This window comes from Tetrao urogallus, assembly GCF_951394365.1.
Source record: "Tetrao urogallus genome assembly, chromosome: 1".
In the NCBI taxonomy this organism is placed as follows: domain Eukaryota; kingdom Metazoa; phylum Chordata; class Aves; order Galliformes; family Phasianidae; genus Tetrao; species Tetrao urogallus.
In genome coordinates, this window is record NC_136813.1 from 89,777,010 (window position 1) to 89,797,137 (window position 20,128).

At 34.6% G+C, this 20,128-nt stretch overlaps 1 protein-coding gene across 3 annotated transcripts in view; it reads right to left on the reverse strand.

Annotated features, from left to right (window-relative positions):
* Positions 1 to 20,128, reverse strand: part of ITSN1 (intersectin 1) — a gene marked incomplete at both ends in the record, with an annotated part of 89,229 nt that overhangs the window by 47,865 nt on the left and 21,236 nt on the right. For all 3 annotated transcript variants that reach the window (XM_079549705.1, XM_079549704.1, XM_079549706.1), the window contains 7 exons: positions 9,179 to 9,318; positions 9,495 to 9,582; positions 14,483 to 14,623; positions 14,793 to 14,942; positions 15,718 to 15,980; positions 18,499 to 18,614; positions 19,558 to 19,695. In XM_079549705.1, coding sequence (XP_079405831.1) covers positions 9,179 to 9,318; positions 9,495 to 9,582; positions 14,483 to 14,623; positions 14,793 to 14,942; positions 15,718 to 15,980; positions 18,499 to 18,614; positions 19,558 to 19,695 — 1,036 coding nt within the window. The remainder of the gene's footprint in view (positions 1 to 9,178; positions 9,319 to 9,494; positions 9,583 to 14,482; positions 14,624 to 14,792; positions 14,943 to 15,717; positions 15,981 to 18,498; positions 18,615 to 19,557; positions 19,696 to 20,128) is intronic.

The following is a 20,128-nucleotide window of genomic DNA, read 5'->3' on the forward strand; positions in this document are numbered from 1 at the left end:
TGTTGGATATCTCTTCAAACTTCTAGTAATGCCAAATGCATTGGTAGATATTTAAGGTACATTTCAAAGGACCATAAACCATTTAATATTTTCCTAGTTTTTACCCATACTAGATGAGATGAAGATTAAGAAACAAGTCAGACTTTACTAAAATGTGGCTTTAAGATTTTGACAAAAGTTTGACAACGTTTCATCTAGATACACTAACTATGTAGAAACAGGAAATTCTTTCTAAACTCGTATCTTAGTAATTTTCTGTTTCTATTGAAATATACGACTGACAGTAAGCAGGTTTGTTTAGTTCTTGTGTCCTACAAAGCTTTATCTTCACTTACTCAGGCATTAAAATAGTTTATCTTGAAAGTAGTGTGATTTTTTTTTTCAGAAATTCACAGATGAAGACTTCAAGTGATTCAAATAAAGGGCCAAGATGATAACTGAGTTAATCTCACAAAATGATTTATAACTTCCTAGTTATAAAAGTTGAAAGTTAATATTCATTAATTTTCAGACTGAATTTACGTTGTGTCTAAAAATTTGTGAAAAATAGTGAAATTAAACCATGCATTAGTGCTTAAAGACTGCACTATGCAACATCAAATTTTAAGATCAAGCCAAAAAACTACATTATTAAGAGAAGTAATACATGACCTTTGCAAGGTATTAAAACATTTCTGACATATGGATATAAGTTTTTAAAAAGTCAAGTTGAGCTTCGTGTTCTAGCTTTCAGTCCCATTTTCTTAATGATCCTCAATTTTAAATTCAATGAAAACTGAGTTCAGCATAATTAGAGAGATAATCAGTTCCTATACAAGTTTTAAATAAAACTCTGCTAGGGCCATGAAACTTACTGAAATACAGAGATAATTTGGGCAATACTATATTTTATGACCATCATTATTTTCCATAGTGACATGCAAGCTTAGCCAAAAGTTAGGATCTAGAATAGATATTGCAGAGTATAAAGTAAACTACTCTTGTGAAATCACCAGAATTATTCAGGCAGGATAATGCCTTTGGGAAAAATTTTAAACCCTGAATACCTACAGTTATAAACACTCACACATTGCCTTATTTTGGAAGGAGGAAAAGCAATTCTAAAACAGAAAAGTGTTAGCAATATTCAGCATAATGGGCTGAATGAGCATCATATTTGGCCCATATGGAACAATGAGAAAATAAAGCTATCAGCATATTGCAGCAAACGCACAATTGGACAACTGCTCCTGCAGCTAGATGTGGTCTGCACCAGACCTTTCTGCAGTGCTAACCACAGCAAGAGATCATTTCCAATAACTGATGTATTATATCAGCTTCCTTCATGCTGCTACACTTCCACTGAGGTACAAAGGATTTGACTCCTGTTTCCAGTTAACTTTTCTGAAGGAATCACAGACACTGTCTTCATTATATGATCACCTGAACCCATATTTGCATTTTAAAAGTATGTAGGTACAAGTGCAAAGGACAAAACATACAGCCAATAAAGCACTGGCGGTAAACAGCATCAATCTTTAAGGTCATAGATAAAAAATGGCACAGTTTCACAGAATCACAGAATGGTTCGGGCTGGAAGTGGCCACAAAGCCCACACAGCCCCAACCCCTGCCATGGGCAGGGCTGCCCCCACCAGCTCAGGCTGCCCAGGGCCCCATCCAACCTGGCCTTGAGCACCTCCACAGCTTCTCTGGGCAGCTGTGCCAGGACCTCCTGAGAAGAGGTTTTCTCAGGAGATTACTGGCAGGTCTTTCTTTCCATCTGGGACTGATATGCTGCCACCATCTGCTTGCTCTGCCTGCCCCTTGTAGGAGTTGCTGGCTGGAGATGATATGGGAAAGCACAGATTGGGCAGGGAGAAAGAGGCATCACTCATATGATTTTAGTCGGCCATGTGAAAAACTGCTTTCAACAGTATTCGGTAGATTACAAAAGTCTTCACATGTGCAAAATGAAGTATTTACAAAGCTCATGAAGTTAAAAATGCCATTGCTCAGAAGTATAGAGTATCTTGAGTAGTACTCATGATTTTCAACTAGCTGCCACTCTTTTCTGGGTAAAAATACTGCTATCCAAAGCACAGGTTTCTGTCTCCTAAGTTTAAATCTTTATTAAATTGTAGCATAATCTTTAGTTCAGAAATCCTTTGTTATTCTATTTGTTGTTGTTTTCCTTCACATTCATTTCCTCTGCTGTCCCTGAACTATGCATGCCAAGAAGCTCAAGTTTCTGAGTCCTAGTCAATGAGACAAAAAAAACCCTGCTATTGCTATTGAACAGAAAGAACTGAGGTAGCCACGTACAGTTCTAACATGGTAACACTGAAGATAACCTGTTCCTTGCAAAAACTATTTAGGTGATAGCATTTTCTAGTTTTTTCTTCCCTTTGCATCTTTTCCTCAATGTCTGTTGTTCTAGCAATTAAATAGGAATAATCACTAAGCAAGGAAAGAAGAACCAAAATTCTTGAAGAGTATTCTTGAGGACTATCATAGTTAAAACAAAACAAAAAAATCACAAAGACTTTAAATGTAACAATCCAGATGCAAATACATGAGCTTAGTTTACTTAACAAGAAATTTGTATATTAAAAAGAATAATTCAGTTCACCTACACTCACAGAATCAGGAGGAATCTATCTCTAATTCAGAAATAGGTATTTTGCTCCGTTCAGAAAAACATCCCTGATTCTCAATTACATAAAAGTCAGAGTTTACAATACATCTGTACACCAAACACTACTTACTTCTACTAGATGTCTAACTGCAAGGTTTGCCGAAACTGTATTTTAACTACAATTTAGACACATAAGTTTATCACACTACTGAACATACAATATATGCCACTCTTACTGCCAAACAGAAAACTTTGGAAGTTCCAGCTATGAGCCATCTCTCCATGTCTGTCCGAAGCAAGTCATTTATCATATGTAGTACAAAAAGCAGCATCATTAAGTCTTGTTCAAATAATTAAATTATTTTCTTTGCTTATTTTGTCATTTTATGTATGTGCTCAACTGAGGATCTCAAGATAAAGTTTATAAAGATATCCACAGAAATTTTATCATATTATTCCTTCCCAGCTAAAGCAATATGCTAGTTCAGTATTTTGTGAAGAGATTCTTCTGTGAGGCATATCTGTCTGTAACGGGTGAGAAAATCCAACCTAACTTTTACAGCTGGCACTGAATAGAATATTTTGAAGTAAAAAACATAGTAAATAACCCTCTTTGCACCAGCTAGGAAGAAATAAAGATTTTCTTGGTGTCTCATGCCACTGGTAGATGCTCTATTGCTTTGCCAAGTATTAGTGGGTGGCTGAGGGAAGAAATAATCAGCATCTACCACAGATAGATCTACCACATCTACTGCTATAGGACATCAACTGAACAGAATTATAGTAACACTTCAACAGTCAACAGAATGAAACATTTACTGAATATTCAGCACAGTCCTACACTCACCTTTTACAAACACAAGCAACTTAAAATCTGTACAAATTGTATATTGTAACTCTGAGGACATAACGATGCTCTCTTTGTTTCTGGTGTGCAGGACAACAAACATCGTAAAAGCAGAGAGAAAAATTACCTTTCACAAACAGACTAACAAGTATAAAAATAACTTTGAGACTCACGTCATACTGAATATGGATTAAAATATGAATTTCATACAGCAGAGTAATATTAACTATATACAGACAAGTCATATTGCTATGAAAACCTTAACTTTAAAAATGTAATTGTTTAAGCCCAAATTTTGCCTTTTTGACAGCTTAGAACACTCTTCAAGGATTACAATACAAGATTTCCATCTAATCTTCTGAGACAAACAGGAGCATTTGTTGAACCCTACAGTTCTGTACTCACTGAGGCTTCCCCACGGAAATGCTCCTCTACCCTATTCCCCAGCTCCCAAAGCGCCTTGACAGAGTTCTTCCTTTCACCCCATTTCAGAGCTATGGCGGATTTGAGAAAGTATTGTCATCTCTCTCGTACCTGGAATCCCAAATTACAGTGTTGTGTAGGAATAATTTACTTAATATAAAAGCTTTTTCTTTTTAAAAATTCTGAACACTGTGACCACAAGAGGCAACTAACTTCAAATCTTAAGGTATCAGATATGCAAAAGGCAAAAGTAACTAACTAGTACTTTGTGCAGGTTGCAAATCAAGGCACACTTCTCATTTAGGCACTAAGGATCAGACAGATAAAATTACAAACTCTTCTCTTCAGTTATGCTTTACTGTTAGCACTTATTATTAAATACTAACTTATTTAAACACTGCACACTCATCTGTTTATGGAAAAGTGAAGCACATAACTGGAGGAGGTTCATCACTCAGATTGAGAAAGTTGTGTACTGCCTGAGTATGGCATGGAGACCTTTAGAAAGGAGTCTAAGTAGTTGACGCAGCCCAGGAGAACTGCCAGGCACTGCAGCATTGCATCTTCCATTGCCATTGACTGGAAGAAAGAAATGCTCAAATGTAAACAGGCATTCGTATGCAAGACTTGTCCAGTGCACACTGACTAGACAGGGACTGACAACAACTGGAACATGACACAAAATGTAAAACATTCTTAAGAGCTTAAATCTAGTTGTTCACCACTTTTTGCAGGCACTGAGAATAGCTTCTCAGCAAGACTAACATATTTCAGAAACACCATTTTCTCTTGTGGAATGACTCAGATAAGCTCTAAAATATATGATTCTTCAGTGCTGTATGAAATAGCTACTTGGTCTTTGGAGACAAAAACCATATTAACAACTATTTTAATTGCTTTATTTGGCTGTGTAGTGACTGGTCATTGTGAGATTTAGAAGTGAATTTAGTTCATTTTACTAGTATCTGTATCAAATTTAATTATTACAGTTCTAGGCTAAGATTTTTCAAGAGGATCAGAGAGTTAGACTGTTACAATTTAATTAACGATACAAAGATGCGGCCTAATTTTCAACCTTGTTACAAACTCCGTCACTCATTTTTGTAGACAAGTACAATCAAGACTTCTGCAGCAAAATTTCACAAATCTCATTTCAAAAGATATTTCATCAATTTCAAACTAAAGTACTCATTTCTTTGCCAAACAAGTGCATTTGGTGGCTTTAGGCTAAAGCCACAGTGGCACAGTGGCAGTCAGGTAATTCTATCAGTTTGCTCAAACTGAGTAGGTGATGCTACAAATATCCAGTAAAGATCCATGGATCTATCTCCTTTGAAGCATTAATGATAATTTATACTCCAGAAAAATTTTGAGTAGAAACAAACCCTAAGGAAATTTCGAACAATTGAGATGTTAACTTGAAACAGAAGTAACTGAAGTACTCGAGCTCCAAGGCATTAATAAGAAATTTAAATAAATTGTTTTGGAGGATTGAATAGTTTCACTGGAAACAGAACTGGTCATTTATCATCAGAAGTCATTTATCTCCTTAGTTTGTCATTTATGCTATTAAGACATTAAGCAAATATAAGGTGATTTAACATCAATATTGAGTATTCACATAAAACTGAAACATGGAAGCAAATGCAGTGCAATCCACTGCATATGATAGGTGTTGAAATGTTGACCTGTAGCCAAAAATATTAGAGCATCAAGTAAACCTTATAGTCTCATCAAAGAAAAGGTACACTAGACACTAGTTAAATTGTTCACTTTATGTTGTGCTGTCTCAGCATATTTATCTATCAGCTCTCAGTAGATCAAGTGTAGCTTGTTTCAAGAGAATGAATTTGAAATGCATTGCAGAACGTAAATATATGTTCACATAGGAAATAATACAACAGTTATTCATAAACAAAACATGAGAAATAGATCTCAATAACGATGATAAAAGTTAATGATTTTATGTTGTTGTCAACTTACTGTCTCTTAAGCATTTAATCAGAACTAGTAAGTTAGTTTTGGCATACAGTTTGTACTCAGAGAGCAATAGCTTATATATTTCCAATGTTGGCTCTGTATTTTATTAACTTAAGCATTTTGACTAAGTACTCTCTCTCCTAGTAGGAAAGTGCAAAACACTTCAGGATAGTATATACTTGAAGAGTATCCCACGTATGCTTCTCTTTTAAGAGAATTCACAAAATGTATCATATCATTATGTTTCTAGCCCAGAATTTAGTTGTAGTATATAGTTAAGCACCAGTGCCTCTCCATCATTTGATAGAAAACAGATTTACGAGACAGTGTCAATTAGAGTGATGTTCCAACAGCTACCCATCAAACGTGCATCTCTCAGTACATTAGAGCACAACAGAAGAGTAGATCATCATAGAAAAAAAACTATTATTTTTAAACATACAAGATAATTTAGGAAAATCCTTGGTTAAAAACTGTGTTTTAAATTCATTTATTTCATAACAATACATTTCCAATAAATACATTCTATTTTTACATAGTTTTCTTTGGTTTTTAAGTTAAATAAACTTTTATTTAGAGCTCATATGGTTGAATTTTTTGATACATTATTTGAAAATGTTTTACATTTTAACATAAACACTATACAGCTGACTGATAATTATATAAATTGTATAATATTTTAGCACCAAATGAACATGTAATGTTTACGCACAATATCACTAAGTAAATAAGCAAGTCATTCCACTTTTAGTTGTGGAAATTACTACTAAAAATTGGAAAAAAAAGATTATCTTTCCAATGGTAGCATCTTAAGGTCGTCATCAGTTTCTGATTGTTTATGTTAAAAATATCAGATAATTATTCAGGTTCCTAGACTAATGTGCAGCATTTTTACTTAAGACATAGCTATGATCTGGTTTGATTAAAGAGCAGAACTTCTACTTCACATAAACTGTAACCAAACTAAGAGTTTCAGGAACTCTTTTCACTAGCTTTGTGTACAGACTCACATACAAAATATTCTGAGAGCTCCCTCAATAAGAGTAAATGGCCCTTAAAATAGTGCTGCATACACAGGGTCCTCTAAGCAGTTTCTCTGTCAATGGGATTCAGAAGGAGGAAAGGTTTTGATTGGATGTCTGGGGGAAGCTCTTTACAGAGTGGTGAGATGGTGGCACAGGCTGCCCAGAGAGGCTGTGGATGCTCCATCCCTGGAAGTGTTCAAGACCAGGTTGGATGGGGCCCTAGGCAGCCTGATCTAGTACCAGATCTGCAGGTTGGTGGCCCTGCCTGTCGCAGGGGGTTGGAGCTTGATGATCCTTGGGGTCCCTTCCAACCCAAGCCATTCTATGATTCTATGATCACCATCCTGCGCTGAGCCCAGGAAATGGCATGTATTTGCATGCAGATGTTTAAATCTAGTAATAAAGATATTCAGGTCTCCAAAAATGCATCTTACACATTCAACAGAACTACAAAAGGGAGAAGATACAACTCTCTCTGAACTAAGTTCCCACTTTTCAGTTTCATTAGTAAAACTGCCCCACAGCCACATTTTGACTTCTTAAATTCACCTCCAAGCAAGAGTAGGAATCTGCAGCAAGGCAAAAATAGTAAAATTCAGCATTGCAAAGTGGTCATCCTATTAAGCACTGTGTCTGCGCATAATGAAATCAAGAACACAATGTCCTCAGTAAAAGAAAGGCTGCTGAGGTTTTCCCAAAATCTTTCCACATCATTAATTTTCAGCATTTAAAGTTATAATGTTAAATACTACGATTTGAACACAGAAGTCAATTCTCCCAGTAAGCTGTGAAATAGCTTACAATTACACATTGTGCCAAGATAGATGGCAAACACTCTGATAAATCAATGTCTTCGTTAAATGTCAATTTTCATTTTCTAATTCTTAGCCTGTTAGTTATTGAGTCCTTTCGTATTTACCAAATTAAATGTAGATGCTTGGAGTTTTTTAGTGCCATGGAACTAAGATTATTCGCATATACCCCCTTTCCACCCATTTATTCACTCTTCGGGTCACCTATTATCAAACCAAGTGCTGATGCTAATTTTAGAATGAGTATCCTTTGGTCACATTTATCTTCTATGTGGTTCAAAATGTACCAATTAAAAAAAAAAAAATCAGCTAGAAAGCACAACATGATAAAATGTGTCCATAGAGTATACAAAGAAAATGCTAGTAAGGTAAACTGTTCTGTTTTCTTTTAAAGTGAACTGAATATTTAGTTCCGTTTTATGTATGTTATATCTTCTCAGAGATTCTTCACTTTCTACCTCCCTGCCTTGAAACAGGTAGTGTTATCATCTACAGCTTTTCATTTTTCCTACAGTGAGTAATTTTAAGATTTAAAAAAGCTCTCTGTTGCATAACTTCCAACTCACCTTCCTTCTTAAAATGTATTATAGTCATAATTGATCTAATTTCAAAAGAACTACAGAAATATTAATGTATTGATCATTGTGCTTTTCCTTCTAAATATTAGTAGCACAACTTGATTTTGTCTTGCAGGAAATTGAGAATTTTTCTTGTCAGCTTTCAGTGGAAGCCAACAGATAAAAAATAAAAATAAAGATAAAAAATAGCAAATAAAGTACTTATGCATTGGAATATTTTGCTAGGGAAAAAAAACAATAAACAGTATTTTTATTTAATTTAATAGTATATAGTAAAATAGTAAATAGTAAAATAGTTTTTATTTTATTTAAGTGATTCTAACTAGAGACTGATTTATAACTTCCCTCTGAATAACTCTTCCTCTACTGACTTTTGCAACTTCTGTAATTTTCTTGTGCAGAAATAAACAAAATCACACAGTTTCAACAAAAGACTAATCAATAAAGTATGAAACCACAAACAACAGACAACTACATTCATGAACAAGTATGCTCTGACAAACAGTAGATAAGTAACTCTATGTGTTAGTTGGAAAACAAGCAACTTCAACAAAGATTTGAAATTGAAGCACTGATTCCAGCAGATTTGATGACCCACTGCAGTCATGTAGTTCTTCCAATGCATAGGGGTAGAAAATAGTGATTTAATACTTATAGTTGCAGCTCTGGAATCAGACTTCAAGTTTATTCTTAGGTATATTATGCAGATTAAGTTTATTCAAATTCTTACTTTGAATGTTAAGTAGTATTTTCTTCAAAAACAAAAATGTTAGATTTCACAATGTTGCTGACACTGACATTCTAAATCAATCATTTTAGTTCAATATACTTCTCCATGATAAATTACTAAATTTATTGACTGAACATTTAGGAGAGAGATTAAAAGTTTCAGATTACCTTCAGCTGATTATTGAAAATATCAATTTCCTGAAGTTTAGATCTGGTTTCTTTTTCTACTTCATCTAGCTGGTCTCGAAGCTGTTGACGGGCTAGTTCCTTGGCTTCTAAGGCTCTTTTGATAGTAAGAAGAGAATCTCCTGTTTTTAAATATATTACGAAATAAATATTTTCATACATCGAGAATTTCATGGCACAGCACACAACATTTTTCAAATTGTATCTTGCAACATAGAAAATCTTACAGAGTATGCTGTGTAATGCAATGCAATGGCTTTTAAAAACAGATTTAGACTTACAAAAAAAATGCACTTACTATGCAAACTGTTCTGTTGAACCTGCTTCAGTTGGTCATTGAGCAATTGCTTTTCTGGAATCAACTTTCCAAGCATCTGCTGAGATTCCTGAAAAGACGACAAGGGAAGAGAATACAAGACGATAAAAATGCAGAGTGGTAAGTGATGGATGATGACACGGTCATAAGAGCTTTCATTTTAATTTCTTCTGAAATCACCTTTTACTTTCCCACACAGTTAATCATGTATTATTGCTATTACAGAAACGCCATCTGTATGGTACCTCCACTCAGAAATGGTTCTCTGTCTATTTGTCCTGGTTTTTTTTGAATATGAAAAAGTAAGAATATCAAATTTAAGTTTTTTACCTAAGGACTGATTTCTCATTGAATATGTAAGTTGGATTAGAAGTAATTGAAACTGAGGACAGAGAGATATAGTCATCTTTTCTTGTATCTAAATATGTTAGAAAAATGCTTCTTAACAGTTTACTTCTCATTTTAATAAAAAAACATTAACTACAATAATAAGTAGGACAAAATATTATCAGTTTATACAAAGAAAATAAAGGCTTTCACCTTACATTATGGACAAAGATATGCAACACAAACTGTTAGATGAGAATAGAGATCTCTAATGTTCTATATTTAGTACTCGTGAAAGAGGATTAAGGCCTCTAAATTTCAACATACATTTGTACGATTTTGTACCAAAATTATAGGAGACTGAGAAATTCATCCTTTTGTGGATTATATATAGTCTTTGCTCTTTTTGGAGGATCAAGCCTTGACCTCCAGCTTCAAGTTATCACAGCAAATTATAGAAGCATGATGTAAAACAGCTTATTGTACAAAGCTGTTCAATTGTCAGTGTCTCATCTCTCACACAAACTACGTAGTTCATTTCAGCAGCTACCTTGAATTGCAGGCATTTGAAGAACATCTGACAATTTCAATTTGTCACAAAGGACTGTGAATGAAATAATACAACCCTAACAACAAATGTCACATAGCAACTCATGAAAAGTTTCTACTTCTCACCACAAGAACACAAGCTTGAACACAGTGGCACGACTTTATAGTTGTCCCACCTAACTCATGGCAGTCTTGAAGACCCTAGTATTTGGCTCAGATCTTATGATTATGCAACAACCACAGACACCTGTAATCTCCTTACGTTCAGAAGACACACTCAGCACAGCAGTCGAGGTCTCCATAAATTCATAAGGTCTAAAAATTAAGATAAGCTACGCATTTGACTATCAGGAGTCACACGTCTCACAATTTAGCTCTATTGTCTGTAGCACTTTTCAGCTCTTCAAGGATATAATGAAGGCCAGATAGTTCTATCATGGGCCTGTCTTCTTTATTTAGAAACAAAAAAGGAACAGCAATATATAATGCAGCATTTTCCAACTCATCTGCCTGAGGAGGTCTGCCTTGTTCCCAATAAATCACCACTGACATGTTTTAAAACTACATGCAAAATACCGTTCTCTGCATTTATGCTTCACCCTTCCACCAAACTCCCTTCCCACTGAAATATCTGCAAGCTCCATGTCACAGTTTGAGATGAAAAATTTTAAAAGAAATATAGTCTTGCACACAGCTATACCAGAAATTGAGTTTTCAAATAGTATTACTGAAGAAAGATGGCCTCTAATCAACTATATGTACTGAGGGATTAACTTCAATAGAAAAAAGGAAAGGAAACTGGTCCTCTAGATACAAAGATATCAAAATTCTATCATTCCAATCAAGGAATCATTTAGTTAAGAAAAATAGCAGAACAAATCTCAAACCGATCCAGGATTTACAGAGAAATTACATTCTACAAGTGCAGAAAGTAATATAGGACAATATTTCAGAGCAGAATGTAAACTTAATGTGTTTGCTTTTAATGGGCAGACTACTACTGAAATCCAGGCCAGTAATTTGAATACCCAGAATAATTTTGAGTGTATCTAAGAAAAGAGAATGTCAAGGGACCACGAGGATCAAGTTGTTTCCTGCTATCACAGACAACAGTGCAACAGTGATCTAGTCCAAGAATGTCTTCTGTATCCATTAGTTCTACTGAGGAAACAGATGGAAGAAATTAATGGCATCACTAACACTGTAGTTTCATGCAACAAGAAATTTCTATATAGCAGCAGAAGTTAAAAAAAAAAAAAAAAAAAAAAAAGCTATCAAAAACAAGTCATTTTACATCCAATGAGGGAAAATTTTCTTTTCTGACTCTATGCTCTGAGTAAGAGGGTAAATGAGAAACTGAGATACCACAATACACTGTAAGTCTCTGTCACATACTCTGCACCCAATGGTTCAAAGAAAAGTCATATTACTTGGGAACCAAACTGTTCATCAAGGAGGCAAAAAAACTCTCTGCAAAAAACTAGCGGAAGCCCTGCAGACAGTATGCATCTGGTTTAAACACCCCTGCAAATATAACTCTACCAGATACCAGAGATTCACGTAACTAGTACAGATTTTCATCATGCTGTATTAACTGTTACAAAATTTCTTCCAAAAATTTTAATCAAATCCATCTTTAAACTAATTAATAGGTTAAAGAATAATTACTTCTTTTAATTATCTCACTTTTCATGCCAACTGTCACATGTATTAAATTATAATGCTTCCAAGTGAAGATATAATATTTTACAAAAAGAATTCACAATATTAACTTTTAATCTACTGGAGCCTTTATAAAAGTCACATACTGCTCTTCTCTTTCCTCTATAAATTAGACAGTAAAATGTAAAGGATATTGGAGAAACTCATCTATTTCAGGAAAAATCTTTCCATTCTTCTAGGTTCTCCCCAGATAGAATTGACCTTTTCTGCTAACTAGTAGCATTTCTTTCTGAAATCATAATCGTGATTAACCCCTCAAGCAAAACTAACTGAAATACTAGTGGTAGAAAACAATGAGCTGCTAAGAAAAGAGTTCCACAAAGCTGTAGCTATTGTTATCAACGTAAAACAAACAAACAAAGAAAAAAGCCCTCAAACTCAATCCCAAAAATCCAACAAAACAACCACCAAGAGAGTCAAATGTAATTTTCCTTACAGAAGTGCTGTCACAGTCACTGTGAATGAAGCAATTTAAAAAGTGCATAGTTAGAAGTGCCCTACCCCTTATTGAGTACAAACCATCTAACAGCAATGAGAGAAAGCTAAAAGCCGCTACAAAGATAGTGATTCTAAAACAACAGGTAAATTTCAGAGTGGTGTCAAAATGCTCAAAAAAAAAAAAGCAATCTGCTTTTTTATCATTGTGATCTGTTCATAAGAAGAATAAATTAAATATTAGGAAAGTGAAGAATCCTTCTGATGTCCTTCACTTTTTCTTTCATATAGATGAAGCTAAAATTGATGCATAAAAGCAGTAGAGAAGGAAAGCACACCTACAACCAGCCAAGAAAACTAAAAATAAACACCACTGAAGATTCTACAGAGAATACTGCCCTTTTATTAATCTAGTATTACTCAATAAGTTACTTACCTACATCTACTTGCAGATGGTCTATCCTCTCATTACTTGTTTCCTAACAGTGTTCAATTTCATATATTTTTTTCTTTCATTTGTACCTTCTATTAATTACACTCAGCTGTGGAAGCTCATTCCAAGTTCTCGATAACCAACGTTGTATTTTCTCATGATTTTTTTTAGGAAGCCTGTTACAATGGGACCCTATAACAACTGTAGCACATTGGTCTTTTCTATTAAACAAATGACAACTTTTTGTCATATTGTTTTCTCCTTGTTATATAATGACAAAAGCTAAGAGATCCCTTACCCTTTCTGAATACAGAGGCTAACTGTTGAAAAATAACCAACAAGTTAACAGAAACTACATATGAAAGTAGGAAGTCAAATATATTCAAACTGTTGAAGTAGCATTCACCTAGGTTCAGAAGACAACTGCTAGGTACTTGTTTACCTTCTTCTATGATGAGTTATTGTATCTCAGATCATTTCTGTAGAAATTTTTTTGGAATCTAAGTGGTAGGGAAATTCAAGTGGTGGTTTCTTTCACATAGAAATTGGCTGTGCACATAAGATCTTAAGTCTTTAACTTATCCAGGTAAGTGGGTGCTTTTTCATGAATTGATTTATCAAGCACAGCCAGCTTTTTGCTTCTCTGAGCCAGTACTGCTAAAAGTGATATAATTTCCTACACTTCATCAAACGCTGTTTGACTTCATTTTCGCTTGCAATACAGGAACATTTCGTTAAAGGGAGGCATGTGATTTCAAGCTAACTATGGTAGTTCTTAAATGTCACAAGCTTCCTGTTGTAGCATTTCTTGTTTGTATCAAGTGGACACAAATACTGTAAGAAAACGATCCCTCAACAACACTTTATAACAAGCTGCTGCCAAAAGAAAGACATCTTTCCGTTGGCAGGTGTAATGATGCACACAAAACCTAACAGAAATGAGAGATGTTTTAAAAAGTAAGAAGAAATTCCAAAAAATACTCATGCTCATAACAAAACAAAACAAAAAAACAGAAAGTCTTATCTTCATATCTGACAGAATTTTAAACAGAAAAGCAGGAAAGAAGAATGCAAGGACTTGACCAAGAAATGACTGGCTTAACTGGCAAATGAAGTTTTGATACTTTTTAAAAAAAATTTTATAATAACAAAAGTATCATCAAGTCACTTTAAAAGGTCATCCCTTTTGGCACAGAAGCAGAAGTCACTACAATAAGAGTACATCACAAGATTCGATTCGTCTCATCCCCAAATCCATTTATTTACTATTCCATACGAAAGGACTCCATGAGGACAAAGCAGTAATCACAGATATACCTTCAAGTGTAGGAAGCAATTCCTAAATGTCTAGAGAACAATACAGAAACTTTAAAAATAACCATCTATAATAATTGCTCATATACAAAAAACAATACATCATATTTTGTGCCAAGTTTTGTTTTGTTGATGTAGTTAATGAGGGCAAAGTGCAAGACTAAGAACAAAATTAGAAAAATTTCCTTACCTGTAGCTGCTGCTGCAGATGGGTGATTTCTGCAATTCTCAGTTCTCTAGATTTATTTGTACTTTCAATTTCTTGTCTTTGGGTAGACAGCCGACATCTTATATCCTGAAGCTTTCCTTCCAACTGATTTTTTTTATCATTCTTTAGATAAAAAGAAAAAGACCTCTTTGTTTTACCAGAATGCTTCTCATGGAAATCAGGATCTAAAAAGCACTTCTATTCCACACTTGATGTTGAAATTATAGAAAATAAATAGAACTATAACACAGACATTAACATGTTTGTGCATTTATTTTGCAACACCACTTACTAGAGCTTCCAGCTCAAATTCTAAAGTTTTCTTCTTGGCCTTCAGAACAACTATGTCCTCTTGTTCTCTGTTTCTTTGATTTAGCAGTTCTTGCCGACGATTACGTTCCCATTCAAGTTGCCTCTGCCTCTCAAGTTCCCGTTTTGCAGCCTTCAGCATTTAATCAAACCAAAAAGATACAAAAAATCTATTTTGAGAAAATATTCTAATCACTGATATTCATATTCTAATGAGTGATTAAGACGTTAATATAAACATACTGCTAAGTTATGGAATAACTATGTATCTCTATTTAAGCATATAAATTGCTCAATCATTTAAGCGCTCGCTTGAAACTACTGGTGCTTCACTTGTACAGATATATGATACAAGATACGTGAATTAACAGAATATCATTCAAGACCTGGTTTTCTGATTTAATAAGTTGTTTCACATTAAGATTTCAAAAACTCTTCAAAATAGCATCAAATCTCTCTCTAACATAAGGCATTCTCCGTCTTTCCAAAGAACAGACAAATGCTACTGCACCGCACTGATTGGCAATGTGAGAATGTAACAGATTTGTTAAATTAACCAGTATGTGCTTTTTTTAAAAAATAGCCTCAACACAGGAAAATCATGGATGTCACCAATGCCAATTCAAACATCTCTTTACATTAAAGAGGACTAGCATTATTTTTAAAGAAATCAGAAACTAGGCACACACTGTCCTAAATCTAAAGATCTCATCTTCACTTCATGTGAAAAATTAAGAAAGAAATCGCCAAACTCTTTTCTTCCCTTCAAAAACCCCAAAATATAAGTTAATTGTTTAAATGTTTGCTTACTAAAAATAAAGATGGTAAAATATTTAGTGTACACATTCTATTCTGTTCTAAACAAATACACATCTCAGTACATAGCCACCTTCCTTTTATCCAGTTACCTCTCTTCTTTCTATTTCTTTCCTCCTCTCCTCTTCTCTCTGCCGTTCCAATTCCCGTTGTTTTTCCAGCTGTTTCTCTAGCTCCAGTTGTCTTTTCCGCTCTTGCTCTTGTCGCTCACGTTCCTTCCGTTCTTGCTCTGCCCGCTCCAGCTGTGCTAGACGCTCTTGCTCTTTCCGTTGCTGTTCCAGGAGAGCCTGCCTCCGTTTTTCAAGTTCTAGATTGCCACGTTCAAAGTTCTCACGTTTTTTATCTTCAAATGTAACTTTAATTTGTGGAAACATGGGGTAAAGGAGAATTAAACTTTTTTTTTGGTCTTGAAAAAAAATCCAACGTATGCTGAATACGTTGCAAAAGCAAAAGCAAAATAATCTTCCAACAATACTAGAAACAGCATTCAACTACTGATAGTACAGCTCTATAGACAATCCTAGGTTTTATCATTACCTTTTATATCGTAGTTCCCTTTAAACCCACAACCTGAGGTAATTAGAGTGAATTTTAGCCCCCGTTATTCAGTGCAGACATATGATCTGAAGTTCTTCTATACACTGACAATAGTAACAGCACAAGAATGAACCAGCCCTTCTTTTACTACAAGAAAGGCAAAGAACTCAGACAAAGATGTTAATTAAAAGCTATTATGCAAATGATCAGAATGTATTTAAACTAGATATTCTCATAGGATAACTCATTACTGTCAGGAAAAGAAATGGCTTGTTTAATTAATTTATTGTGCAGAAATCTCACAAAGACTAGAACCCTGCTCATACTCATCCTCATCATTTACTGTCCTAAAACAATGCCATCAGTTCCAGCACAAGTTCCCTCACATTTTTCTGCAATATCAGGGGTTATCCTTTCTCTATTACATGCCCTGGACCCCCTTCTCATGGTTCCTCCAAATTATTCCCTCTACATCACCTCCTGTTTCTTTTCTTACCCTCTATGTCCCATTCCCATACTTTGTACTCTATATTTCTCTTCCCTTATGCTCAATTATTGACATGCAAGCCGAATCAAGAGATAGTTCATGTTCACTCCAAAGTGTGAACGTGCCAACTGCTTGACATGTTGGCCCAACATCTGCTCAACCAGTTGAATTCTTGTCTTTTCTTAAGTTTGAGCCTCTTTCCTATTACCTATAACCAATTTTCACAGAAGAAGAAATTCAAACATTTTAATGTTTTAACTGAGAAAATTTATTTATTTCAAATTAGCCACTAGATTCAAGGGAATATTAAGATACAGACTGATAAGATACAGAATGTGATTATAAACACCATTGCTTTAGAAGGAAAGGAAAAAGGGGGAAAAAAGAAACTGTCAAAGAAATCGTTTAAAAGAAATGGGTAGAAGAGCAAAATGCTTGTCATCAGCATAGGCACTGTTTAAGAAAAAAGCTCAAAGAAAACATATACCAACAGGATGAAACACCAAGCTCTAAGAGGACTGCCCTCTTACAGTCTACAGATTAGTATGGTTACTCAACAAAATCGAGACAACAAAGTATCAAAACAGAAGAACAAATAAAATGAAATCAATAGCTATTGGTTTATGTTACAGTGCTGAAGGGATAGCTTCTAAAAGTTTATAAAACTAGTAATAAAAACTCCTCCAGAAGTCTCAATAAAAAAAACAACCCCAACCAGTTAGACTTAGTAAAACCAATTAAGAAGCAAGAAATCATTCACTATGTGAGTGATCTTTGCAGCAGAAAATCTATACATCAAATATAGCGAAAGATTTATGCACTCTACGTAGTTCTCGAACTGCAAATAAATGGCTTTAGAACAAAAATAAACTCCAAAATATTAACAGGTCACCAAGCCCAGAGAATGTTAATTCATAGTTCAAAGACTAAACAAAATTCAGGAACTACTAAAGGTGGCCTTGCTTGAACAGGGTCTTGGACCAGATGACCTACAGAGGTCCCTTCCAACCTCACCCATTCTGTGACTGAGTGATACTAGATGTGCTATGCAAGCCTTCCTTTAATCAACATCAGTGCAGTAAGACTAGATGATGAAAAACAGAACACCAGTCTTCAAGAAAAGACAGTATAATGACCAGTCAGTTTAATCTCAAGCAGGGCAAAGTAGCAGAGGCTAAGTAAGCATGACTAAAAAAGATAACCACATGGAAGAATCAGTGCAGGGAAGAGCTACCTCTCAAGTCTAATAGAGAGCTGTGTTTAGAACAAAACAGAAAAGCATTATCTTGGCACTGTATAAATCCACCATGTTGCTACATATTCAACTGTTTGAGATTCTGGTCATCTTAGAATTGAATAGAGCAAAAAGTGTAAAAAGAACAAGAGGGGATGACCAGAAGTATAAAAAAGTCTCTTTCCATTTAGCATCATTGAGACTTTATGCTTCTCTCTTTTATTTTTTAAACAGAGCTGCTAAAGCTTATATAAAGGAAGCACTTTGTTACACAGACAGAAGTGAAAGCCTCTCTCTATATACATCAAATTATACTGCATATAAGACAGAAAACTGAGGTAGTAAAGTTTTAATCGCAGTCCTATAAAAGGGCTGCAAAAGTGCTTCCCCTATTGAAAGTACCTAAGGTAAACAGCCTGAAAGCTGTTCCTATCTCCACTGTTAGGAACAAATGATTCAGGAATTAGCTGGACCAAGAAATATTGTGTTGGTTATGCCTCTGACAAACTGATATGAAAAGAAAATATTTCTTAAAACATGATTATAAGTTCAGAGCTTATAACCTGATGTTCTCTAATAACAGCACACAACACATCTCTATTTATGCTTGCTCACCTGGTAATTTCTTTTCCAGTTGCTGCTGTTCTTCTTCTAATGCTGGTTCTTCTGGTAACCTTTGGTCTACAGATACAGAACTTACAGCAGATACGCCACTACCAGAGCGTACTCTTCTGTCAATAAAAGGATAATTCCAAGTTGCTTAAAAGAACCTACACCTATCAAATTTACTGATTATTTAATGATGGAATCATAAATTAAATGCAATGATGTAATGGTTAGTGACATTTAATTCTCATTGCCTGAAGTATTTTACTCTGCATTTGTCATTATGATAACAGTACTGTTCAGAGTACCAACAGCACACGCTGGTGATCTAAGCATCAAGTAGCCTACAGATGCATTTAACTCTCTCTAAGATCTTTTAATTATGACCAGTCTGAAGCTGGGGAAATAGTGAATTTAACTATAATGAAAGTTGCAAAGACAGAAAAAGCTTACTATAGTCAAACTGAAAGCAAGACACCACACAGAACAAACAAAAAATTATCATCTTCAAGACTATACTTTAAGAGCATGAAGCTGTGACTGCATGTAAACATTTCCTTCCATTTCTGCAACTTGTCTTCCCACCTGTTTCTCCACCAAAAAAAAATTGAAATAGAGAAAGAGAAGTACTGATTCAGCATTACAATTCACAAATAAAACTTTAAAAAATAATAATAATAAAAAAGAATTTGCTACAGTGAAAATTTAGGGCATATTTTAACTTCTAAAACATTCTAACACATACAGAAGTATAAGGTTTAACTAAAAACCTTTAAGTCCATGTTGCCAGGCTGAGTCAGCAAAACACTGACAAAAACTGTACTCTCACAAGGATATTTTTGTGACAGGGCTTTTTTCCACTATTCAGCACTTCCAATAAACACAAAATTAAAAAAAAAAAAAAAAAGGTAGACAAGCATTTCCCAATGAGAAGGCATTGTCTGCCATCTATGCAGCACAAAACCAAGAAGGGCTATTTTCCAATATCTTGCTTTTCACGCTCACAGGACAGCTTTCCCACATGAAACAAAAATTGGTGAACAAGATTCCAGAATTATAACTAGTTACCTAAATGAAGGTGGAATATACTCTGGAGGCAGTACAGGTGGCAGTGGCTGACCAGACATAGCTACATCAATTAAGTGCATAGCCAGAATAAACTCTTCAGCCGTAAGCTTTCCATCTTGATCAATATCTGAAAGATTCCTTTTTAAAGGAAAGATACAGTGTAAGTAAATTATTAAAGATACAAAATCACTGTTAAAAAGTACAACTTTGAATATTCAGTTCCAAATTAATTCATTTTTTTCCATTATTTTTTCACACTATTTTGTTGTGTTTTTTTTTTAAACAAATGAAAAGTGAAATCCAAATGCATCACAATTTTCCACGTTTCTCTTGTATATTTTCCCTGGAACTATCCATACAGTCATGACTTCCACTTTATTTGAATGCTGCCAGTACTATAAGCTAAGTAGGTAATGTTAATCAATGGGGTATTCGTGGACACCTTGTGAATATCCACTGTACAATATAATTAAAAAAATGAATGGTTCAGACGTTTGATAGAATTTTTGGTTTGTTTTTGGTCTGTTTTACATCTTCCATGAAGACTCTCACCTTGCATATCTGAGAGCAT